Source organism: Zalophus californianus, chromosome 4 (genome assembly GCF_009762305.2).
Source record: "Zalophus californianus isolate mZalCal1 chromosome 4, mZalCal1.pri.v2, whole genome shotgun sequence".
NCBI classification, from domain to species: domain Eukaryota; kingdom Metazoa; phylum Chordata; class Mammalia; order Carnivora; family Otariidae; genus Zalophus; species Zalophus californianus.
The window spans coordinates 718,899-745,632 of record NC_045598.1 but is presented as its reverse complement, the minus strand read 5'-3'; the positions used below and the strand labels follow the sequence as shown (position 1 = coordinate 745,632).

The 26,734-nt window shown below is 44.1% G+C and overlaps 1 protein-coding gene across 4 annotated transcripts in view; it reads left to right on the top strand.

Moving 5' to 3' along the window:
- Positions 1-26,734, top strand: part of GNB1 (G protein subunit beta 1) — a 95,778-nt gene that overhangs the window by 46,812 nt on the left and 22,232 nt on the right. For 3 of the 4 annotated variants that reach the window (XM_027625850.1, XM_027625827.1, XM_027625842.1), the window contains 3 exons: positions 13,920-14,022; positions 20,377-20,415; positions 22,112-22,218. In XM_027625850.1, the coding sequence (XP_027481651.1) occupies positions 13,966-14,022; positions 20,377-20,415; positions 22,112-22,218 (203 nt within the window). In that variant the 5' untranslated portion in view covers positions 13,920-13,965. Of the gene's footprint in view, positions 1-2,726; positions 2,750-13,919; positions 14,023-20,376; positions 20,416-22,111; positions 22,219-26,734 lie in introns of those variants that run through there. The other variant, XM_027625836.1, reaches the window with a different exon arrangement.

The following is a 26,734-nucleotide window of genomic DNA, read 5'->3' as shown; positions in this document are numbered from 1 at the left end:
GAGATGTTCATATAAAGACTTGTAAACACAGCAACATGGATGAGTGTCAAAATAACGCTGAATGAACAGAGCCAGATCGTAAGAAAGTACACACTGTATGACTCCGTGTGCATAAAATTCAGGAAGTGCACACTGGTGTGTAGTGACAAAAGGCAGATGAATGGCACCTGGGGGAGGGGTGGGATTTCAGAGGGGCACAAGGAGACTTCTGAGGATGGACACGTTCGTCACCTGAATTGTATCGGTGGTTTCAGAGATGTGTACATGTGTTAGGTATTAAGTTGTTCATATTTATTGTGTGACTTGCATTTCAATAAGATATTTTATGTTTTAAAAACTAAATGAACAGAATCATGGAACACTACATCAAAAACTAATGATGTAATATATGGTGATTAACATAACAATAAAAAATTAAAAAAAAAAACCTAAATGAACAATTAGAAATTCATGTGAGCAGGTCTCATCTCTACCTGGTGAACCTCCTGTATTTCACTCGCTGCCACTGTTAATTGTGTTCTTGATTTTTGCCTACTCCACTGACTCTGGGCAGGAAGCCTGGCAGGTGAAGGAGGAGGTAATTTTCTTAAATCATTTCAGGCTAAAAAATCTTGCTACTACTTTTACAAGTCCTATTTAGTGAGAGTTTAGTGAGAGAGAAAGATGCTGAAATGAATCCACCCCCAGTTGAGGATCTCCCACAGGAATGAAGACGGGGGGAAGGGTTCAGTGCTATGCTGGCCACTGTGGTAGTTGGTGGCCACTGGCCATGTGTGACTGAGGAGCACTTGGAGTGAGGCTGGTCCAAATTGAAATGTAAAATATACACTGGATTTCGAAAACTTAGTACAACACATGAACACGAAATACCCATTTATAATTGTTTTATGTTGTTTACATGTTGAAATAACATTTTTGATATATTGGATTAAATAAATATATTATTAAAATTACTGTTAACCTATTTCTTTTTACTTTTTTAATATGGGCACTGGAAAATGAAAACCTCCATATGTGGTTCACGTTGTGTTTCTATTGGACAGCACCGGCGAGCTGATTGGACAAGATGTAGGAGCCTGTGAGCATGGGGGCTGGAGGGGATATCCAGAAACTTATCCCTGATGAATGGGTTTTCCTGAACTGATGGTATTCAGCTGGAGAAAGCAATTTTAAGATGCTTCTCCTAGAAGTGGAGAAACTAAGATCTCTTGCCCCTGATGGAGCATCTGCAAAGGAAGAAAAATGGTCTCCACACTATCCAGCTCAGAAGGCTGTCTTGAGATGCTAACTTCTGTTGCATCAGTATCCAAGAGCTTGCCCTGGTGGGGTGATATGTGGGTACAGGTGACAAGGAAGTGAAATATTTTTTTATGATCCTGTGAACATTGCAAGCCAGTCAGACTGCTTTGGCACCTGGCATGGGTAACTCTGGAGGTAACCCGCATCAGAATGGGGGCCTTGCCATTTGTGACTCCATCCATATCTCTTGTTTACCATGTGGACAATTGGTAGGACTTCTTCCCGAGATAGTGAGGACACAGTATGTGCTCCTGAATCACAGCTGTGACCTGGGAGTAGATTATAAATCCCCTTTTACTTTTTTTTTCTTTTACACATTAACATTCTTAGTTTATTAATCCTTTCATGAAAAACCTGCACAATCACCACAGATAAAACCACTGCAGCATCTTGACTCCTTCAGTTGTCCAATCTCCAGCTCACTCTTTGTCAGCACCAACATTGGCTTTTGCAGTCCCCCTGACTTTTTTCATTCTGTTCTTGTGGTCCTTTTGCTGTTTTCTTGATGTTTTTTCTTCTCATACAGGCTGTGTCTTGCTAGTCGGTGTTTGGGTTCATTTTTCTTCGCATAATCCAAGGAATCATAAATCATGCCAAAGCCAGTTGTTTTGCCACCACCAAACTGGGTTCTCAATCCAAATACAAATATGACATCTGGTGTGGTCTATACATTTTGGCTAGTTTTTCCCAAATTTCTGTCTTAGGTACTGTTGCCTTTCCGGGGTGAAGGACATCAATGACCATTTGTTTCCGCTGAAGTGTAGTCGGTTGGTCATGAAGTTCCTGGTCTGGATAGTTACTGTGTCGTTCATGATGGCAGCCCCCCCCCTTTTACTTCTGAAGTGGTTAGGTATCCAAGTGGTGAAATCATCAAGATTCTCTGAGTCAAATCCTTTTATTTTATTTTATTTTATTTTTTAAAGATTTTATTTATTTATTTATTTGAGAGAGAGAGAATGAGATAGAGAGCATGAGAGGGGAGAGGGTCAGAGGGAGAAGCAGACTCCCCGCTGCGCAGGGAGCCCGATGCAGGACTCGATCCCGGGACTCCAGGATCATGACCTGAGCCGAAGGCAGTCGCTTAACCAACTGAGCCACCCAGGCGCCCTGAGTCAAATCCTTTTAAAAGGACGTTTGACTGTCACTCTTTAGACTCTAGTGCATGAGGACAGGGAGTTTGTGTTTTTCACCACAGTGTCCTCTGTCATGGCAGGTGCTTAATACACAGATGGGAGTGAATGAGTAAGGTGTTTGTAGAGCAAGGCCAAGACGGCTGCTGAGAAGAGAAAAATTCTCCTTCTTTGGACTCAAACTGGACATGATGCCTAATCAGAAAGCAAGCAGGCTGCACCTGTTCCCATCGCAACAGAAATGGTCTGATGGTGAAGAATCCCAGAGCTGTTTGGTGAAAATCAAGACATATTCAGAAGAAATTAATATATATTGATGAGTATGAGTCATACTTTTGGTTTCTGTAATTTTAGGGGGAGATGCAAGCTGCAGGCTGTCTGAATTTACAATAAGTTTTGAGGGAGCAGCTTAGGATGGCTCTGCTCACCAAGACTTTGGCTCCCTGGGGTACCAGTTAGACCATCCTCCACCACTGTCAACAGGAATGTATTTATACAACCTGTACATATATGTTTCTGCTCTCACGGCTTGCTTTTCAAACCGTGGACAAACCTTGGCCATTGCCTTCAGGTGGGTAGGAAGAATCAGTCGGCCTTAGAGGGGAGCATAACGGCAGCCTGGGCACAGGTGGAGAGAGTCTCCATGGATGAGCTCATATGTATATATATCTGGCTCTGGAAGAGGCACATCAAGGTGAGCTGCATATTGGGGGAAGAAGGGCTGCTAGAAGATGAGGGACATTTTTCAAGGGGCAGGAGAGTGAGAAGAATGTCCCTAGAAGCTCCTGGGCAGAGACAAGCCGTCATCAGCATGTCATACTTTCTTTGGCTTCCTGGGACTTGTGGGGCGGGTGCTGTGTAAGAGACTGAGGCTGGAGGTGGGCACAGGTGGTCTCTTTCCCTTCCTTGAGGCCCCCCTCCGAGAGGCAGCACTACAAAGCACTCCCTTGGGCTCTGTCAAGTGCTGGGAGGTCCGCAAAGGGTCCTCCAGGTTCCATTTGGTGTTCTGTCAGCTAGAAATACGAGGTGGACCAAGTTTCAAGTTCTTGTCTAGTTCAAGAGTTTAAATAAGCCTGAGTTTACAATTATCTAGTACAGATAGAGAATAATGAAGTGCCTTCTGGCCTCTGGTCTCGGCGGCAGCAGCGAGATGATGAAGGGGATGCTGTCATTTGGAAAGTGTCACAGTAAGATGCACATGTTGTGCCATCACTGTGGTTCTGAGGCCTGCCACCTTCAGCAGTCAACCTGTGGCAGATGCAGCTACCCTGCCGAGCTGAAGGGACCTCTCACTGAAGTGTCAAGGCTAAAAGATGAAACTCCTACAGGACCAAACAAGGCACCTAAAAATTGTGCACCACAGATTCCAGTCTGGATTCCGTGAAGGAGTAGCACCTCAACCCAAGAGGGCAGCTGTCGCGGCACCCGGTTCCTCTTCAGGATTTCAACAAGTAGTCACACAATAAGTGTTCTCCTTTAAAAAGAAATTATTTAGGGGTACCCAGGTGGCTCAGTCAGTTGAGCGTCTGCCTTCAGCTCAGGTCATGATCTCAGGGTCCTGGGATTGAGCCTGGCATCTGGCTCCCTGCTCAGCGGGGAGTCCACTTCTGCCTCTCCCTCTGCTGCTCCACCTGCTTGTGTTCCCTCCCCCCTCATAAATAGAGTCTTCAAAACAAAACAAAACAGAATCTTTAAAAAAATAAAAATAAATTATTTAATACAATCACAGGATAAAGTTGACCCTTGAGTGACAAGGGTTAAGGGTGCCAGCCCCCCACTTCATGCAGTTGATAATCCGCAAAGAACTTTTGAGTTCCCAAACACTTAACGACTAAGAGCCCACTGTTGACCGGGAAGCCTTACTGATAAGGAATATGTGTTATGTACTGTATTCTTAGAATAAAATAAGCTAGAGAAAAGAAAACATTACCAAGAAAATCACAAGGAAGTGAAAATACTTTATAGTACCACATTGGTTTTTTTTAAAAAGATTTGTTTATTTTATTTTATTTTTTACGATTTTATTTATTTATTTGACAGAGAGAGATACAGTGAGAGAGGGAACACAAGCAGGGGGAGTGGGAGAGGGAGAAGCAGGCTTCCCACTGAGCAGGGAGCCCGATGCGGGACTTGATCCCACGACCCCAGGATCATGACCTGAGCTGAAGGCAGACGCTTAACGACTGAGCCACCCAGGCACCCCTGATTTGTTTATTTTAGAGAGGGAGAATGTGCAGGTGGGGGGAGGGGCAGAGGGAGATAGGGAGAGAAGCAGACTTCCTGCTGAGCAGGGAGCCTGACACGGGGCTCAATCTCAGGACCCTGGGATCACAACCTGAGCCGAAGGCAGACACTTAACCAGCTAAGCCACCCAGGCGCCCCTAGATTTAATTTTAATTTGTTCTGAAGTATAAATTCTTTATAGTAATTTTAAATGTAGCATTCCATAGCAGCCTGTAAATAACTTGCATGTGTAGGTAAAAATAGTACCTTCTGAGAAATGGGTTTAAAGGAACCTTGGAATTTCTGATTGTCAACACTGCTATCTTCTCAGTCAAGCACATCTCTGTGTGTGAAGGGGTAGGGGCGTCTTACCAAAGTGGCTTGTCTTACTTTTGGTCATAAGAGAAACTGTGTTCTCTACAGTCTGTCCATGGAGCTGGATTGCTTTCCTGGTGTTGGCCAGGTGCATGGTTGATTTTTGTCAGACAGTAGGTTCTATTTGGTGCACATACCCTATTACGACTCCTCACTCGAGCACTGGCAGAGAGCTGGGAAATCGAGGGAGTGCGTGTCAGAGTGGTGTTGGCGCTGTTCACAGGGCAGCGGGCTTTTCCACTGCATTGGTACCGGGGTTGAGCATGGACTTCTAGAAGGACACCTTAGGGTTCCACAAATTCAGTGTGAGTGTGAGTGGCATTTGGCTTTCAGTGACTTTATGAATTATCTGTATAGGTTTTGTTGTCATTTGAAAAGTATAAGAACCTTTATTTTTTAAAGGTAGTAAACTGAAGTGAGTGAGGCTCCTCCTGTCTTCTAGAATGTCAGCTGGGGACCCCGGGGTGGTCAGACCGTTTGTAGAGCTAATAGGTATGTTCAGTGTATGTAGAGATTGTTTCTTGTGTCTTATTTTTCTGTTTACAGAACTAACATGATTGTTGTATGAATTTATTTCTGCTGAGGATGATTAATTTTTTTGTGTTGTCCTAATGTTTTAGGGGATGCACTTTAAATGGGGCTAAACAGTAAGTTAAGAAAATTATACTGCATTGTGCATAAATGTAAAATGTGCAAAGTAGAAGTCTCTTGTGTTGTGCATTATCTAATAGTAAGCCACTTAACTAAGTAGGGGGCTGTTTAAAATTTGCATCAGAAAATTGAGAAGCAGGAAAATCTGAGGAGACATCCGCGATGTTGAGGGCAAACTATTTAAATACACTGCATCCTAATAGTGTAGTTTTCAAATAACATGTAAAAGTTCGCCGGATTGCTAAACCAGAGCCAAATGAGAGTGTAACATGTGATTGCATTTCCCTTCTGCATCTTCATTACCATCTGGTTCCCCATATAAAAACTAGTCATGGTTTACTTTTTATTTCATTGAATGTTCTGGTATCTGCTACTTTATCAAAGCTGATTGGTGATAATATATCATCAAAATGTAATATTAATTTTTTATCACTTTTGAAACATGGATACAGAAGCCTCCAAGGTTGACCATTCAGTTGTTCAGACAAATTTGGAAATTACTGGGCTCGAGTCCTTCTCACAACCCGCTAAAGTGGCAGGCAGTCCGTGTCATTATAGGAAAAAAATGTGAGGATATCACATGATGTTTGGGGGATGCCTGTGCTCCCAGACTTTTTTTTATTTAATATTTTATTTATCTGAGAGAGAGCAGGGGTGGGGGCAGAGGGAGTGAGGGGACAGAAGAGGGAGAGAATCCCAAGCAGACCCCGCACCCAGCATGGAGCCCGATGCGGGGCTTAATCCCACGACCCCGAGATCATGGCTCCAGGCCGAAATCAAGAGTTGGACACTCAGCAGACTGAGCCACCCAAGCTCCCCTGTGCTCCCAGACTTTTAAATCAAGAGGTGTTTGTTTTTTTTTTTAATTTTATTTATTTATTTGACAGAGAGAGAGAGACAGCGAGAGAGGGAACGCAAGCAGGGGGAGCAGGAGAGGGAGAAGCAGGCTTCCCGCGGAGCAGGGAGCCCGATGCAGGGCTCGATCCCAGGACCCTGGGACCATGACCTGAGCCAAAGGCAGACGCTCAACCGACTGAGCCACCCAGGTGCCCTTAAATCAAGAGGTTTATGACAGATTTAACACATGTTCATAAGGTAGTCAAACAATACCAAGAAATACTTTGAAAAAACTTATTATGAGAATTTTCAAATGTAGATAAAAATATGTAATCTCGCATCTGTGACATTTATAGAATTTTGCCAATTTCGTTTAATCCTCTTCCTCCTTCCTTCCTTTTTATCCCCTTGGAGTTTGTTTTTTTTTTAAGATTTTATTTACTTGACAGAGACACAGCGAGAGCGGGAACACAAGCAGGGGGAGTGGGAGAGGGAGAAGCAGGCTTCCTGCGGAGCAGGGAGCCCGATGCGGGGCTTGATCCCAGGACCCCGGGACCATGACCTGAGCCGAAGGCAGACGCTAAATGACTGAGCCAGCCAGGTGCCCCTCTCTTGGAGTATTTTAAAGCAAATCCCAAAATCATATCATTTCACCCATAAGTAAGAAGTATTTCTAACACTACGGACTTTACTGCCACTGTGACACCAAACAAAAGAACTCCACTCTCATGCCATCAAACACCCAGACCATACTCAGATTTTCCTGATTTTCTCTGAAGTCTGTATGTTTGGATTTTGAATCAAGATCCAAAGTTACTAACATTTAAAAAAAAAAAAAACTGTTCTAATGGAAAATTGAAATGCATACAAAAGGTAATAGTATAGGAACTTCATCATCAAACTGCAGCAATGACCAGCTCACACCCAATCTTGTTTTATATCTGCCTTTGCCTATTTTCCTCCTTTTTGGTTGTTGTAAAGCAAACTTCAAACATGTCATTCTATTAGATATGTTAGCGTATACCTTTAAGTGACAGGGGAGGCTGCAGATAAGTCCTGTTGGACAGAAGTATCCACGGTGCACGTCACTGTGTACCTGCGTCAGCCATAGTACCTATTACTGAGCATGATACCCTTGTCGTGCTGCCTTGTGTTGCTCACAGTTGTGTTAGGGTAGTATGAATGGAAGGAGGGTTTCTGTACTTTCTGTTGCCCTTTGGATTTTCACGGTAGTAATTTTGGAGATAAACTTGGATTTGGGAATGAACGAAAAAGAGAAAAACTGATGAAATTCGTTTAAATTCCTCACGCAAACCCCTTTCTCTCAAAGTGCTTCTTCGACTTGGAGATGATGTGGGGCACTTTCGTGGCTGAACTAGTTAGCCAGCTTCTGCCTCTGGATGACACTGGATGCTCAATGGGGCTGCTTTTGATTTATGAAGTTTCAGAGGTGTGTGAAAATTGTGGGAAACCTCACCAAAGTGCCCTGGGGATACTAGAAGGGGTGATTGATAGAGGGAGTCTGTAGCACTCACTCAATGGCAGTCGTCAGTTACAGGCCCCAGTGGGAAAAGATGTGCATTGTGTCTATCCTACAAGAAACCCACCGCCTCAGGGTGCCCACCTGGCTCAGTTGGAGTGCATGACTCTTGACCTCAGGGTTGGGTGTGGAGCCTACTTAAGAAAAGAAAAGAAAAGAAAAATCCACGCCCCTGCAACTCAAGCAGTGAGAAACCATCATCATTCCTGCTTCTCTCCCATGGGCTTTCGTTCAAACAACTCTTCCAACTCCCCCCTTCCTTCCTTCCTCCTTCCATAAAATACTGTTCCTTTCCTTTATTTGTTGGACTTGTCTGTGGTTTTGCTTTGGCTTGCTTGTCCGGAATTGCAGTTTTCTGCTCTTCCCGAATAAACCCATCTTTTGGTGGTAAAGTAACTAGCAGTTTTATTTTAAAGGTTAACAGGTGCTGCAGCTGTTCAGTTCACTGTAGCACTGTGGGCCCAAGGGCTATGCCCTCAGCTAAGTCTTGGGCTGCCCTCTTTTTGCCCTTGAGACCAGTGTATGCATTTGTGGCCGCTCTCTTGAAAGGCATACTTCATAGTCCAGTTGCTCAAAGGCTTACAGAGCACGTTCCCGCTGCTTATTTAATTTTCATTTCAGCCCTGGGATGTAGGTAACACCATTCCCTGATGGATCAGACTGAAAAGTGATTTGATGTCACATTCCTTGTATGTGTCAGAACCAAAACTTGGAATCATTTTTTTATATAATCACCCCATATTGTCATCAGCAAGCTTGCAGCTTGAATGTCATTGTTAGTGACTGGGGTGCTGGGGGTACCCTTGAAGTTCCTTCCCACACCTTACTGGGGTCTTCATGAGAGGGAAATGATGTGATGGGGGGCCACCTGAAGCAAGTTATATTGCAAATGTGAAATATTTGAATAAAAAATTTGTGTTAACGCTTTGACTTACAAAGATGTTGGATATAATCTAAATTAGGGCAGATCATATACTTTTAAGTTATTTAAATTTCTATGAAAAGTATTTCTAGAACAAGTTCTAAATAAAAGCTAGTGGCAATGTGGGTCATAAAGGACAGATGTGAGGCTCTCAGCAGGTCCTGTCTTAGTGGATTAGATGGGTGAATGCACTGAGTCAGCATGGCCAGAGCTTAGCCTTGACTTTAGCAACGGGAGGAGAGAAGGAACCCAGGCCACGGAAACCTGATGGTGGGGTTTTCAGAAGGCTTTGGGGAACTAAGGATAGTGAAGAGAAAAGCAAAGTGATTCCATGTAAGTAAGACTTTTAAAATGTACATTTTTTAAAAAGTCAAAGTAACTACATTATCAGTGTTTGGAAAATGAAGAGGGAAATATGACCAATAATTCTAACAAATGCTATTAGTCTTTTTAAATGTCTTTTTAAACTAAAACATATTTTTTAATCTTCTAAAACAGCTAAAATTAGGGACACCTGGGTGGCTCAATCAGCGTCTGCCTTCGGCTCCAGTCATGATTCCAGGGTCCTGGGATCGAGCCCCGCATTAGGCTCCCTGCTCCACGGGGAACTGGCTTTTCCCTCTTCCCCTGCTTGTGCTCTCTCTCTCTCTCTCTAATAAATAAATAAAATCTTTTTAAAAAATAGTTAAAATTATTACACAACTTTGTTTTTGATTTAATATACATCAGGCATTTTTCCAAGTGTTTATTCCATCTTCATTATTGTTCTTAGCGATATGTAATAGTTCTTCCAATTGAAAGTTAACATTTTGTTTTTAAAACCAAAAAGTATGGACAAAACAATGTGAATGCTCCTTGGTTTCAGGGCCCAGATAACCTGTTAATATTTTTTAAAAAAGAAAAAATATGTACATGTATTAAAGATAGTGTGAAAAATAAAAGCTGCCCCACTATTCCTGTGTCATTCTCTGAAAACAACCACTATTAACATTTTCTCACATGCACAGAAAAAAACATTGCTTAGGTTAACATAGATGTTTGTCCTTTTATGTACACAAAGAGAAACACATCATCGTTCATACACTATTCTGTACCTTGTTTATTTCATTTACTGTATCCTCATAGAAGAGCATTTGAGGTGAACTTTTAATTTATGGGAATTAGAAAGTTTTTTGCTTCCTCTTAGTTCCACTCTATTTGAGTGTGCATGCTCCTTGCTGTCTGCCAGTTTCTCTTTGGGTGACTATTGACTACCTGGTTTTCTGTGACAGTGGTCTTATCCGAACCCTCCACGCTCAGGCTATGGCTCCAAATCAGTGTCCCATTAGCTTTGAGCAAAGGGTGTACACCCATATCTCATCAAGGTGGTCCTGGACAGTGCCCACTCAGGGACAGTAAGGCCAGTGTGCTAGAGACCCTGAGTGCCCCTTCATCATTAAATCTGTCCATCTATAAAAAAAAAACTTCTTTTCCAGATTTGATTTCAGAAAATACACCTTTGACATGGAGAATAGAGAATGTAATTTAAAAAAATTAAATGCTTAACCGTGGGTTACTCTTTACAGCTAAATAAAGATTAAATAGACTTATCTTTATAGATATAAATTAAATAGGTCTTACAGGACATTGATTATTATTGCTAGTAGCCACAGGAATACCTCTTTTCTTAAAAATGAACAAATGTGGATTTTGAGTCTCTCTGTTGAGACTCAGATGCGGACACTGACTATAGAGGGATATGTAATTAAAAGCGGCATTGGGGCACCTGGGTGGCTGAGCCTTCAGCTCAGGTCATGATCCCAGGGTCCTGGGATGGAGCCCGGCGTTGGGCTCCCTTCTCAGCAGGGAGCCTGCTTCTCTCTCTCTCTCTCTCTCTGTCAAATAAATAAAATCTTTAAGAAAAAATAAAAAATAAAAGCAGCATTAATAATTTATGCTATTTACTGATGAAAAAGAAATAGATCTGGTTTTGTTTTCTTTGCTTGTGACTAAAGATTCAAGTCAGCAAGTATTGCTTTTGAAATTTTGTGGGGTAAGTGAATTAAATGGATCTTCTCATTTTAAAGACACTTTGGGGGGCACCTGGGTGGCTCAGTCAGTTAAATGTCTGCCTTCAACTCAGGTCATGATCTCAGGGTGCTGGGATGGAGCCCCGCATCGGGCTCCCTGCTCAGCCGGGAGTCTGCGTCTCCCTCTGCCTGCCTCCCCCCTCCTCCCCCGTGCGCTCGCTCGCTCTCTGAAAATAAATAAATAAAATCTTTTTTTTTTTTTTTTTAAGATTTTATTTATTTGACAGAGAGACACAGCGAGAGAGGGAACACAAGCAGGGGGAGTCGGGGAGGGAGAAGCAGGCTTCCCGCAGAGCAGGGAGCCCGATGCGGGGCTGGATCCCAGGACCCTGGGACCATGACCTGAGCCGAAGGCAGATGCTTAATGACTGAGCCACCCAGGCGCCCCATAAATAAAATTTTTTTAAAAAAAGTTACCTTAACCTTTTAGTGTTTAAATTATAAGCAGAAGTTAATGTTTGTTGACTAAAACTAACAATTTAAGTGTTTTTTTTTTTTTAAGATTTTATTTATTTGTCAGGGAGAAAGAGCACAAGCAGGGGGAGTTGCAGGCAGTGGGAGAAGCAGGCTCCCCGCTGAGCAAGGACCCAATGCGGGACTTGATCCCAGGACCCCGGGGTCATGACCCGAACCAAAGGCAGACATTGAACTGACTGAGCCACCCAGGCGTCCCAACCATTTAAGATTTTATTGATTTATTTTAGAGAGGGAGAGCATGCGTGCAAGTGGGGGGCAGGACAGAGGCAGAGGGAGGGAGAATCTCCGACACCCACTGAGCACAGAGCCCAACATGGGGCTTAATCTCAAGACCCCAAGATCATGACCTGTGATAGCAACAGTGGGATGCTTAACTGACTGAGCCACCCAGGCGCCCCCCCCATTTTTTTTAAGATTTTATTTATTTATAAAACTAACAATTCAGTTCACCCCATGACAACCATTAGCTGTTACTTTCCTGCAACATTGATTTTAGAAGGATTGAATAATACGGCTTCTTTACAGACTAAGAACAATTCTCTAACATGGGTTGGTTGGTGTTGCTGGAATAAGACTACCCCTAACTGCATAATTGTGTATGAGGTATAATATCACATATAAATGCATGTGAGTGGTGGTAGGATGTCCTGGTGACAGAAAGAACACAAAGCAGTCCACAAACTCGGAGGACACATCATCACAGCTTTCTGTTGTAAAAATTAGCTCATATTCTCTTGGCACTGTTCCTTTGCATACGTTAATATTCATGAATTGCAGTTCTGAAGAGTTTGTACATGAAGACTGGAGAGAGCATTAGCCAGTGGTGTCACAGGGGTAAAGTGTTTGCAAGTGTAGCCTCTTCTACACTGAGCTTCAGCAAACTCCTTTTGACCAGGGAGGCTTGAAGTATTCTTTGAAGCTTTCTACGTGCTTCCAGCATCCACTTAAAGTAATGCCTTTAGAAACAACTATTTTGGTCTGAAATATTTCTGAAACTGTGTCACCACAGTATTGCCTTCCCAGAGGCGCCTCCACATCCCGTCCCGTCCCTGTAAGGCCTTTCCTGGTGGTTCTGCAGACTTTCATTGAAGGTCAGTCCTAGCAACTGTAGATTGCTTTCTGGAGGTCCAGTGTGCACCCCCTTCTCCCCTCTGCCTCCTGCCTGGCCTGGTTTTGTAGCTGTGAATAGACAGCACAGCTGAAAGCAAAAACCAAGAACTCACACACACTCTTTAAAGATATTCTTTATTGGGAAAGATATTTTTGTTTTCATCAGTAAGTATACATCAAGTTTCTGTAATGTAAACCATGTAAATTTATTTTAATTTGTGCAGAATAGGGAAGTTTATGTAGACTGGGAACTCTAACAAATATGCTTCCTCTGTCCTCCAATTTCCCCCAGATATGTTTCAATCTCAAGAAAATAACTATTGTTAATTAAGTATCTGATGTATATAATATTAACTGTCATTTTTGCATAAAATCTCCAGTGTGTGTTTGCATAGGATGTTGAGGCCCTTTGATAAGCCATATTTGCATGTGGGAGCTCATTGTAGGCTTAAGCGATTAAGAGATGTTGGTAATTATGTCTTCAGCTTTGTGATACATTGGTCATAATTATGACTGATTTAACAGTCATGTTCTTGGTCAGAAATGCAACCCCAATTACATTCCCTTGGGAAAATCAGTCTCTAGTTTAACAGGGTGATTTTGTTTGAGTCTAATGTAAGGAATACCTAACAAGACTGGGGTGGAGCACCGTTAAGAGTGGGTGGCAGGGCTGCTTATACTGAGGTGCCTGTAAGGGTGGAGTTACTGCTTCTGTTTCCTGGGACCCCAGGGCCCATTTTGGTGGGAGAGTGAGATGTCCGTGAACCAGAGGCCTGCTGGATACCACACTGAGTGCTTTCAGAATTTCTGTGTAAACATTCTGACATCATCGGGGGCGGGGGGTGGTCATGGGTTCAAGTTCATGGATATGGTGTTGAGGTTCTGGGTTGTCAGGTTGCCACTCTGCTCTTTTCCCGAACAGACTCCCCCTCGGTTTCTGTGTGAGACCTATTCTAATGTCAGTCTTATGTTCTTGGGTTTAGAGTGAGATTCAGATCCTTCATGAAGAATGCTCCTTAACAGATTTTTCCTTTTTCAATTCACCACCATCTTTTGAGTGGTCTATTAGACAGTGTCATTGTAAAAGCTAGTGGATAGTAGTAATTATATTTTATTAATCCAGCCCTTGGTAAGCACTTTAAAAGTTTTGGTGAACGCTGAAAGAAAGTGCTCTGACCTGTAACAAAATCATAGCTCTCAAAATTCTAATTTCCTTTTCTCACCTGCTTCATTAAATTACTCAACCATTGTTTATTGATTTTTTTATGCTTATATTTCCGTTTCAGATCTGAGATTCCTTGAGGTAGCATTGAAGAGCACTAGGACCCGAAGATGAGTGAACTTGACCAGTTACGGCAGGAGGCCGAGCAGCTTAAAAACCAAATTAGGGTATGTAGCTACATGTGTGCTTAGTTTAGTTTATAAATCATTTGGATTTCAGGTAAGCTCTTATCTGTTTTGGGAAAGGTGGGTTTCAGAATGACTACTCAGTGTTTTGGATTGAAACTGAATTTTTGCTGACCCAGGATATGGTAATTAGAGCCAGGTATTTGGCCTAGCACGTGGTTTTCAGGGTTTTGTTTTACAGTATATCATTATTTGAATGTACAAAAAATGTTTTCATAGAATTTATAAGTGTCTCTCTGTATATTTTTCTTAACCTTGGGAATTCATTCAAGACATTTTTTCCCCCGTTCATGACATTCTCTTGGTCACTGTGTAGAGTGTGGTGTCTGCTTCCCTCCCTTGTGACTGTTGAGGGCAAGGAAACTTGTTTAAAACAAGAGTTAGCAACAGCAGTGGGAAGTGTCTCGGGGGTGCCCAAGGCGCCCTGGGGAACGGTCCTGGGGCGGACACTGGCGTCTGCGGTGTTGATCGGCTGTCAGGGGAGCGGGCGCATCTAGCTGGAGACGAGCACAGCCGTGCGTCCTTCAGCCACACCCGGTACACGAGGAGCTCCCAGAGCCCCACGGCTGTAAGTCCCAGCCTGTCCCACCGCAGAGCCCGTGCGCTTCTGAGAACGTGGGACTAGGAGGGGTCTGGAGACGGGAATTCCACTCTCCTCCCATTTTGTGAGACAGGACTTGTAAGGAACATTTTCTAGAGAAACAGTAAGTACAAGTTTTTGTTCCTGTTCTCACACCATGATTAGAAGACTGCGACAAGGGCGCCTGGGGGGCTCAGTCGTGGAGCGACTGCCTTCGGCTCCGGTCAGGATCCTGGAGTCCCGGGATCGATTCCCGCATCGGGCTCCCTGCTCGGCGGGGGGCCTCCTTCTCCCTCTGACCCTTGTCCTGGGACCATGACCTGAGCCGAAGGTAGACGCTTAAGGACTGAGCCACCCAGGCGCCCCTCCAGCTTTTCTTAAGCTTGAGAAAAGATAATGGAATTTTTAAAGATCTACAGCCAAGAGGAAACAAAGTATCTTTCAAATTTCAAATCCTAACATTTAAAAGCTCAGATATATGGGGTGCCTGGGTATCTCAGATGATTAAGTGTCTGCCTTCAGCTCAGGTCATGATCTCCAGGTGACCGAGCCCCCCGTGCAGGCTCCCAGCTCAGTGGGGGTTCTGCTTCTCCCCCACCCCACTTCCCGTGCTCATGCTCCTGCTCTCTTTCTCTGTATCTCTATGTCTCAAACGAATAAATAAAATCTTAATGAAACAAAAAAAGATCAGATATAGCTCAACAAAAATAAGCAGGACTTGGTGCTTTTAATAATAGTTTGCTCTGATCAGACTTATTTAATATTGTCTGTCCACCTTCCAGAATACAGAATTCAGAATTTTGTTTTTCTAATAGCTATAAATTATTGTTTAGAAGTTGTTCATAGTGAGTTCAGATCTGTTCATAGCAGATAAAAAAGTCTGTATGGGGACGCCTGGGTGGCTCAGTCAGTTGGGCGTCAGCCTTCAGCTCAGGTCATGATCCCAGGGTCCTGGGATCGAGTCCCCCATCAGGTTCCTTGGTCAGCAGGGAGCCTGCTTCTCCCACTGCCTGCCGCTCCCCCTTGCTTGTGCTCTCTCTCTGACAAATAAATCTTTAAAAAAAAAAAGATTTCATTTACTTATTTGACAAATTTGGTCTCGAGGTTGTGAGTTTGAGCCCCATGTTGGGTTTAGAGATTACTTAAAAATAAAATCTTACGGGCGCCTGGGTGGCTCAGATGGTTAAGAAGCATCTGCCTTCGGCTCAGGTCATGATCGCAGGGCCCTGGGATCGCGTCCCACATCCTGCCACTCCCCCTGCTTGTACTCTCCCTCTCTCTCTCTGGCAAATAAATAAATAAAATCTTTAAAAAAAAAAAAATCTTAAAAAAATAAAAGTGTGAAAAGAAACATGCAATTTTTTTTTTTAGATTTTATTTATTTATTTGCCAGAGAGCGAGACAGCGAGAGAGGGAACACAAGCAGGGGGAGTGGGAGAGGGAGAAGCAGGCTTCCTGCCAAGCAGGGAGCCTGATGTGGGGCTCGATCCCAGGCCCCTGGGATCATGACCTGAGCCGGAGGCAGATGCTTAATAACTGAGCCACCCAGGTGCCCCTGAAATCAATTTTTAACAGACTTTGTCTAAACCACTGTATCTAAAATATTATCATTTCAACATAAAATGAATAGATACTTTTAGGGGCGCCTGGCTGGCCCAGTTAAGCATCTCCCTTCAGCTCAGGTCATGATCTCTGGGTCCTGGAATCCAGCCCTGAGTCAGGCTCCCTGCTCATCGGGGAGTCTGCTTCTCCCTCTCTCTCTGCCCTTCCCCCCTGCTCGAGCTCTTGTGCGCGCGCACTCTCTCTCTCTCTCTCTCTCTCTCTCAAATAAATAAAGTCTTTTTTAAAGAATAGATACTTTAAAAAAATAGATATTTGGGGCACCTGGCTGGCTCAGTCAGTAGAGCATACAACTCTTGATCTCAGGGTTGTAGGTTCAAGCCCCACACTGGGTGTAGAGATTAGTTAAAAATAAAATCTTTTGGGGCTCCTGGGTGGCTCAGTCTGTTAAGCATCTGCCTTCGGCTCAGGTCATGGTCCTGAGATCAAGCCCCACATTGGTTGGGCTCCCTGCTCAGTTGGGAGTTTGCTCTTGCCTCTCCCTCTGCCTCCCCACCGCCCATGCGTGCTCTCGCGCTCTCTCTCTAAAAAAAAAAAAAAAAAATCTAAAAAAATAATAAATCTTTTCTTTTTTATTTTTATTTTACCAATTTTTTTTTTAAAGATTTTGTTTGTTTAAGAGAGAGGCGTGCGTGTGCACAAGCTGTGGGGACAGGCAGAGGGAGAAGCAGACTCCCCACTGAGCAGGGAGCCCGACTCGGAACTTGATCCGAGGACCCTAAGATCATGACCTGAGCCAAAGGCAGACGCTTAACCGACTGAGCCACCTAGATGTCTCAAAAATAAAATCTTTTAAAAATAAAAATTTTAAAAATAGGTATTTTTATTATTTCACATTCCTTTTCTATACTAAGTCTCAAGAATTCAGTGTGTCCTACATTGAATGACAGGCCTCAGTTTGTCTTGGCTGCGCTTCATGTGCTCAAAGCTTCCACACTGGTCTCAGGAGCTAAGTCTGTGCTGGTTTCTTTGTACAGCACAGGGATGGACGGCAAAGTCCCATTACACCAAACAGGAAGGGAAGACTTTCTTTCAAAAAGAAAAAATACCCTTTTCTTTCTGACTACCCAAGGAATACATACTAGTTAAAGAATGCAGGGCATAGGGAATCAAACAGTGGTAGGTGATTCTAAGAGGCCTTGCTTTCTTAGATTTGTTTTTAAGCTGAAAGGCCCCAAGGACCATCTCATCCCATTATGCATGCATGCATGCCTGTAGGCTCTATGCCCAGCTTGGAGCCCAGTGCAGGGCTTGAACTCACAACCCTGAGATCAAGACTTCAGCTGAGATCAAGAGTCTGTCACTTAACTGACTGAGGCACCCGGGCAGCCCTCATCGCACTTTATTTTTATTTATTTATTTTTTAAGATTTTATTTATTTATTTGACAGAGAGAGACACAGTGAGAGAGGGAACACAAGCAGGGGCAGAGGGAGAGGGAGAAGCAGACTCCCCACCGAGCGGGGAGCCCGATGTGGGACTCGATCCCAGGACCCTGAGATCATGACCTGAGCTGAAGGCAGATGCTTAACGACTGAGCCACCCAGGCGCCCCAAACCACTTTAGATTGTGAGGAAACACAGGCTCTCAAAGGGATGCTGATCAAACAATGGCATGTCTTAGAGGAACCATGAGAGACTGTGGACTCTGAGAAACAAACTAAGTGTTCTAGAGGGGAGGGGGTGGGGGGATGGGTTAGCCTGGTGATGAGTATTAAAGAGGGCACGTCGTGCATGGAGCACTGGGTGTTATACACAAACAATGAATCATGGAACACTACATCAAAAACTAATGATGTAATGTATGATGATTAACATAACATAATAAAAAAAATAAAAATATATATACTTCTCAGCTTGTTTTCAAAAGAGAAAGAAAACCAGAATGGCATGTCTTAAAAGTACATGAGCTAATTGATGGATTAAGGAAAAACTTGGAACGTACAGGTGCAAATTATTTACAAAGCAACTGTACCAACCCATGCAAGTGAGAAGACTCAGCCAAGTGTTGCTGTCCAGCGACTGAGCAGAGCAGGTGCTTTCCCTGGGGCCCAAGTAGGAAGAAACCTCGCTGTGTGGGGAACTGAGTGATCACTGGTTTGGATGTACTCTGGTTTAAAGGGGCAAAAGAGTTGGCCTGTTGTCTTCAGTGGCATTTCTCATCATAGCAGCATGGAAGCCTTTGCACTAAATAATATACCCATTATGCACCTTTTCACCAGTCCATTCAATTGGAAATTAATCTGAAAGATAGTAGAGATTTCTGTCTTTATGAAGCAGTTACAGAGATTGCTTCTATTAGAAGACTTCTTTCTGCTTGTTCTGAGAAGTGCTGCACTCAGTGACATAAGCACTTGTAGGTTAGAATGAAGACTGAATTGGAGTTCTCTGTGTTTAGTTTTTTTTTAAAATGGCTTTTCCCTCCGTTTATCAGTAGTATCACCACAGTCTATTGTATGATACAGTGTGAAAATCCAGGTTGATCTTCGTACACTAATCAAAGTGAAGTTGCTTAACTCCCATGGCTTATTTTTCCACTTAAAATATTCTCATTTTTTTTAAAGATAAAGATTTTTATTTATTTCTTTTGTCAGAGAAAGAGAGAGGGGGAGCGCACAAGCAGGGGGAGCGGCAGGCAGAGAGAGAAGCAGGATCCCCACCGAGCAGGGAGCCCGATGCAGGATTTGATCTCAGGACCCTGGTATCATGACCTGAGCCGAAGGCAGATGCTCAACTACCTGAGCCACCCAGGCGCCCCGTCATTGTTCTTTTTTAAAACTAAAAGCCGTGTATAACATCATTAAGAGTGATATTCAGAAATAAACGTTAAACTCAGTAGTTGACAGGTAGAATCCCCTGTTGAAAGACTTGCTACTCTGGACCTTCCCTCGGCTTGCTCCTTATGGCAAATTTAGGTGCTGGCATAGAAATACTTGATGATGTAATTTTTGGTGTTTTAATTATTTAATCCATTAAGTAGAATTAATTAAGCAGAATGACTTTTTTTTTGACAGAACACAGCAAGAGAGGGACACAAGCGGGGGGAGTGGGAGAGGGAGAAACAGGCTTCCCGCGGAGCAGGGAGCCTTATGTGGGGCTCCATCCCATCATGACCCGAGCTGAAGGCAGACGCCCAAGGACTGAGCCACCCAGGCGCCCCAAGCAGAATGACTTCTAAGAGTATAATTAAAGCTGAATTTGAAATCTAGATCTTTGGCACATTTATGACAATAATGTCTTTGAGTATTTTTCCATGTTCTCAGTTGATAAATATTCCCTCCAGCTTCATGCAATAAAAATAATTCACAGTGAGGCAGTTTGCCCCTAGAGAATGGTGTCCCATATTACTTTTGTACTCAAATTTTTACCCCTGTCAAGCTGTTGTCTCATTTTCCTTCATAATATATGGCTTTCTATTTTCTGTATTTCCTAGGAAGTTTGATCACTTAGGAACAATGAAAATGTCTTAGACTATCCCTTTATAGTTCTTACCTGTTTCACAAGGTCATTTTATAGATAAGAAAACATAATAGATACAACAGCCAGAGTCTTACCTGAATTTGATTGTCTTGAGTCCAGATCCTTTGCTCATAGAGTTTAGCATCGGTTGTTATTTGGCTTGAAAACAAAGTCCTTAGTTAACATGATCTGGAGGGAAAGTTCTTTGGGCTGGACATCTAGTGCTTTTTGAACTTCTTTCTCTGGGCCCCATGGCTACTGGGCTGTTAGAAAGACAGAGCGAGGCGCACGTGCACGTCTGTGGCAAAGTACAGGAGCCTCGGCAGGCAGGAGAGGAAGCAGCACCCAAATCTGGGTTTCTCCAGTACCACCCAGCTTCCACTGTGGTCCTCCCAGCACAGGCTCCATTTCTGAGGTCACAGGGGTATTGTGCTGGTTATCACATGCATGGGGTGCCACTGGTGCTCTGTTCATTAGAACCTGAAGCACAGAGTGCAGGACCTCTGGTGGCCCTAGACTGCGTTTGAGCCAGGGGAGTGGGGAGGGGACGCCATCCCCCTCCTTTCTGCCTTGGCTTCTAACCGTTTGTAGAGGCGCTCCGAGACTTTGGTGTGAAGACCTGGGACTGAATGTGTGTGAAACGTTACTAACTTCCTGCTTTGTCATTCTTATTTCCTAGGATGCTAGAAAAGCATGTGCAGATGCAACGCTCTCTCAGGTAAGGACCCCTCTACACAGAGGCGCTTGCCTGGCATTGGGCAGGTTCTCAGGGGCGCCTGCAGTCGGTGCCTTGAGAGTGAGCTGTGCTCTGGTTCTCTCCTTTTGCACAGTGAGGGTGTAAACACTGCTTGAAGCATTTTCATTCAGAATGCACAGGAAGTCATGTTTTTTTGGGTGATAGATGTCTCACAAGCCTTTCTAAAGTCCGGTTGGGCAGATCCTCAAAAAGTTGCACATAAATTATGAACCATCAGTTCTTCTCCTAGATGCACACCCAGAACTGGTGCTCAGACAAGCACACGTACACGTGTGTTCTCGGCGGCGGCACTGTTCAGTTTCCAAACAGTGGAGACGAGCACAGTTTCTGTGAAGGGGTGGGTGAATAAGAAGGTGTGGTCCATCCACATGGCGGAATGTTAATCACCCGTAACAAAGGATGCATTACGACATGTTTAGCAGCATGGGTGAGCCTCAAACATGATGCCCAGGGAAAGAAGCGGACATACAAGGTCACACAGTGTAGGATTCCACTGATAGGAAATGTCCAGAACTGGCAGCTCCAAGGAGACGGAAGTTTAGGAGTGGTTGCCAGGACTTAGGAAGGGGAGTAGGGGGTGACTGTGGGGTCTCCTCCTGGAGGTGAAAGCTGCTGGAACAGGTGGAGGCGGTGTGGTGGTCGCACACAGGTGGGCAAGTGCTGACCACCACCAAATCGTTCACTCTGAAATGGTGAGTTTCACCTCATTAAGAAAAAAGTTTCTGTCCATAGAATTAAACAGAAATGTGAAAGAAAAATTATATTCATACTTTTACTAAGGATGACTAAATGTTTTACATTGTCCCAGTGCTTTAGGGGATGTGGTTTAGTTGGGGTTAAACAGTAAGTTAAAGAGAAACTTACATTGCACAGAAGTCCTAAATTTGAATTCTCAGATATACTTCGTATACTTTGGACTGTACATTTTTTCAAACCCATTATTGGGGTGCCTGGCCAGCTCAGTAGGCAGAGCATGCAACTTTTGATCTTGGGGTTGTAAGTTTGAGGCCCATGTTGGGGATTAAGTAGAGATTACTTAAAAATAAAATCTTAAAAAAAAAAACATTGTGATACACTTAGTCCAGTTGTCAACGCAGAGTCGTTAATGTCCATTTTTTACATGTTGGAGTATATCCGCAGGTCTGCACATCCAGTTCTGTGCAATAAGCAACAGCATTTCTAGTCACTACTGACTGTTGTCCAGATCAGTGCCCAGCCTGGTCGCTGTGGACAATGTGTGAGCAGCGGGCCTGTGTTCAGTGTGATGGGGGCTGATGGGACTGTAACTTGGAAGGAGAGCAAGCCTACAAGGACTGAGGGGCAGGAGGAGCTAGGCCTGGATGAGCAGTTAGAGAGAGGAGGGAGGGAGACCCGGGGAGGTCAGCGCACCTGTGGACCGGTGCTGTTGCTCATTATGGGGAGAGGGGTTGGGGGAACAGAGGTCTTGAACAGCAAGTAGAGTGACAGACTTCATACAGACCATGAAAGGAAGGTAGGTGCTGTGGTGAGCAGGAGAAGTCACAGTGGAGAGCTGCAGGAACCGGGTGGGCACAGCCAGAGCAAGGGCTGTGGGGCTGCCAAGGAGGGTGGGAGAGGAGGCCTCAGGGGAAGTCATTCCATGACAGACTGTTAATTTGCAGTAACTTTTATTTTTAAGATCACAAACAACATCGACCCAGTGGGAAGAATCCAGATGCGCACCAGGAGAACGCTGAGGGGGCACTTGGCCAAAATTTATGCCATGCATTGGGGCACGGATTCCAGGTGTGTGGGAGCATGAGCAAAACATAGTGCTTGAGACACTCAAGGATTGTTCTGTTTTTCTGAGGAAAAATAACCTGAATTCATTTGCTGTTGTTTGTAAAGACAGAGTGAGGACGTTGGCAGAACCTGGGCAGGCCAGGTGTAGCACCACAAGGGCACACTCCCTGTGCATGCGTCCCTCACCGGGGCTGATGGCCCACTGGCTTCACCACCCTCATCATGTTTATACCAGCTATGCCTGTGTGACCTTGGGGGGGTTATACAGCTTCTCTGTGCCTTGACTCCTTGCCTTTCCAGCCTGTTCTCATGACTCCTTGGCCCCTACCTTCTTGTGGTTTTAGTGTCCTGGCGCAGGGATCATAAACCTTCCTTGTGGTGTGGGGAAGATTAAGTGTGTTGAGCCTTACAGCAGCGACTAAAGCATCCTGAGTGCTGTGCATAGCTTTGCTGCTGGTTTTCTTGGCGCCCACAGCGGACGTGTGGGAGTGCATGTCTTAGCTGCTGCCCCGCCTTCCTTTTATCTACCGTCCCAACAAGAAAATGCCCTTCAGGCGCTCATTGCTTTTACTTTAACTTCTGCCCCTTATTTGGTCTTCTTTCGCCTCTGGGTGGCTCATCTCCATCACGTCATGGGTCCTTCCTTCCTTTCCCCTCTCCACACCTCCTTCCCTTAACCTGCAACATCACCAGAGTGCAATCTGTTCAACTCTCTCTTTCTTTTAGAGGCTGCTGGAGAATCTGTCTCTTCTACCTTTTCCACCCGAATAATGAAGTAACATGGTGTGGGACTTAGTGGCTATAACATGCTCTTTCAAATACCTGATGTGTGATTCTCAGAATGCCTTTCTTTGAGTAGCGTTATTTTGTGTGTGTGTCAGAGAGGAATTGCTTGGTTTCTCTTTGTTCATGAAATTGTCTACTTTAGAGTGTAAACAGCTACAGAACAAAAGAATCTATCTTTAGTTTGTTCTATATGCTGTTCAGTACAATTTCAAATGCAAATGAGAGCTAACTTTGATCATTTTAATGATGGCAATAATCAGAAAGACTAAGAAAGGGGAAAGAAAGAAAAATGCCCTTGCTGATCAGTCCACCTTGGAATTTGTTATCAAAAGTAGACGGTAACCAAATGGTATATTGCCTCCAGGGCTTTTCCTCCATCTGTAGGAACATCATTGTCCTTACCAGACAGGACACTTGATAGACACTGCAGCTAGGTTGTACTCAGAGCCTGGTACTCAGGAATCCAGCACTTGGAGCCTGGTACTCGGAACCTGGTTCTTGGTCTAGTACTTGGAGCTTAGTGCTCAGAGCCTGGTACTCAGGAATCCAGCACTTGGAGCCTGGTACTCGGAACCTGGTTCTTGGTCTAGTACTTGGAGCTTAGTGCTCAGAGCCTGGTACTCAGGAATCTGGTACTTGGAGCCCAGTCGTTGTCTTGACTCCCTAAGCAATTTGCTCTCCTGCAACAGCCGGGTTCTAGTTTGGGGATTTGCATAGGTGACACGTCCCTTGTGCCTAAGGGTCACTGGGAATACCAGGTCAACCTGCAGGCAGCTGTGGAAATGAGGACTGGGGCTCAGCAGGAGGACACCAGATCATCTAGCTTCCCAATCACTATGTGCAAGGCTTTACGTTCCATCTGGTTCAGACACAAATTGCGCTTTGAAAGCCTCAGAGTCAGAAGGAAGAAAAGCAAGGGCATGAATAAGTAGCACCAAATTCAGGGTCTTGGTCACATGGGAGGCTGGTGGGGGGTGTTGTTGGTCTTGTTCTGTTTCTTGGACGGGAAGGTGGGCAAATGGGCACTTGTTTTATAACTGCTTTTGAAACTGCACAGTTACGGGCGCCTAGGTGGCTCAGTCGTTAAGCGTCTGCCTTCGGCTCAGGTCATGATCCCAGGGTCCTGGGATCGAGTCCCACATTGGGCTCCCTGCTCCGCGGGAAGCCTGCTTCTCCCTCTTCCACTCCCCCTGCTTGTGTTCCTGCTCTCGCTATCTCTCTCTGTCAAATAAATAAAATCTTTAAAAAAAAAAAAAAAGAAAGAAACTGCACAGTTACATTTCACAGTGCCCTTATATGGGGGCCTTATTTTATAATCACAAACAAAAGAAAACAAAAAATGATATTAAGGAGGATCTCTGCTATTCAGAGCCTTTCAGATATTATTTTTTTCTAGATAGCCATATTTTCTGGATAGGTAAATTTTTGTCTTTTTAAAGTCCAAAATATTTGTTTTTCATGATTCAAGGCTGTAATTCATGAATACCAGTTATCTTATCATGTTTGTATAATTTACAGATGCTCTCAAACTATTGTACTGACTAGCAGTTTATTTTTCAAAACCGTAGGAGAGCCCCACAATAAGAGGTTTGTGCAGTATGCGTGTGTATACGTTTATGTTTATCGACATAATATATTCATTTATACTTAAATTCTACTTTTTACAACATTTGAGAGTCTCTTTCAGTTACATGAGTTAATGTGAAACTTTTTCTCCCCTTTCTAAAGTCTGCTGAAGTTTTGTTATGATTGAGAGCAAAACACAATTGGCCCAGCTAAGTCTGAGAGCCCTCCCTCCTCCAAGTAAATGGAGGGGCCAGAGGCATTTGGATGTGGGCCTCTATTCAACCTCTATTCTCAGCTTCCTGGAGCCCTCACTTCCTTGCTGGCTCTTGCCTGTGTGTTCTGGGTGGATGGTGCCTCACAGTAACTGACTTGTGAATAGCTGAAAGCTCTAGGGCCAAATTAATTCACTTCTCCAACAGTTGTCCTGTCTTGGATTAAGAAGTGTCCTCGTTCACCTTCTCGAGGATCATCAGACAGCTTAACATTTCTCTAACCCCTGGGCGAGTCAGCAAATATTAAGCTCTCTGACCAGGAGACTTTTCTAAAGGTGACCCTCCGGGAAGATGAGCTTCTTTACGTTGGCTTGGATAGTCCATTCAAAGCCTGTGTAAAGGGCCAACCAGAAATTGAGCAGCAGACTGAACCTTACTCTGTTTCCTGGAAGGAAATAGTTTTAAGTGCCTAATAGGTTTGTGACTGAACCTGGGTGCAAGACTTTGCTTTAAGAAACTGCATCTGAAAAATGATAGGTTAGACCTGCACTTAGTTTGGTTCTGTGATAAGTTTTGCAGTGCATCATTGACAACATTTGTGTTCTTTTTTTTTATGAGGTTTTCAAAGTTCTTTTTTTTTCTAAGATTTTTATTTATTTATTGATAGAGAATGGTAGAGAGAGAGCATGAGAGGGAAGAAGGTCAGAGAGAGAAGCAGACTCCCTGCTGAGCAGGGAGCCCGATGAGGGACTCGATCCAGGGACTCCAGGATCATGACCTGAGCCGAAGGCAGTCGCTCAACCAACTGAGCCACCCAGGCACCCGACAACATTTGTGTTCTTTTTGCCAAACTCATTGTTGACTCCCTGTAAAGGAAGTTTGTGCATCAGAACATAGAATTTGATGGAAAATATCACAATTGTTAGAATGTCTTGAGTAAGTTTTACCTCCAGGTTTTGATCAGTTAGTAAGTCAAATATGCTCTTGGCTGAAATGGTCAAAACCTGTGTTTGATTAAAATCTTTTTTTTTAAGATTTTATTTATTTATTCTACCAAGAGAGACACAGCAAGAGAGGTTCAAGCAGGGGGGAGTGGGAGAGGAAGAAGCAGGCTTCCCGCTGAGCAGGGAGCCCGATACAGGGCTCAATCCCAGGACCCTAGGATCATGACCTGAGCCAAAGGCAGATTCCCAACAACTGAGCCACCCAGGTGCCCCTTGACTAAAATCTTTAAAATTAAAAATCTGTTGGGGCAGTGGCCATGCAGCCCTGTCCCCACCTCACCAACTGCCCTGTTTCCAGGTACCTAGAGTGTTCTGGTGCAGAGATTTAAAGACCCTTGGGGGTCACCTGTCTCCCTCCAGTGGGGCAGTTGGGCCCACGGGGAGTTCGGAGTCTCTCCCAGGTCTGACCCTGCCACTGTCCTCTCCTACAGTAGGAGGGCCATCCAAAGCCTGGCCCTGCACACATGTCCTTGGGGGAGATGGAAAACCCTGGGCTCTTGTGCAGCATCTGAACTCACCCCTGGGGGCATTGCTGGAATGCTCTGCCTAAAAAAAAAAGGAAAGAAAAAAATGTATCATTATTTACCATACTGTGTCGTATCTCTGCGTAGCCTTATGAATAGAGCCTCCTTGCCATTGCTTGAAAACAGCACATTCTGTAGGACAGAGTTCTTAGGGTATCTTATAAGTAGCTGTGGTTCCCAGAATTACTCTGTCCCTTTGCCCATTAGTCATGCTTTCCTTCTGCAGTATCCTGTCTTAATTCTGCAAATATAGACAGAGCACCTTTTCAACACAGGATCCCAAACTTAGCAGTTATCCAAAGCAAGAATCATGAAGAAAATTCATGACAGTTACTAGTCTCTTCTGGACAAGACACGATTCTGGTGCGGTTTGTCATCTCTTTGCAAAGCAGGTGGGAGGTTAAGCACCTCCTTAATGTTTCTAGGA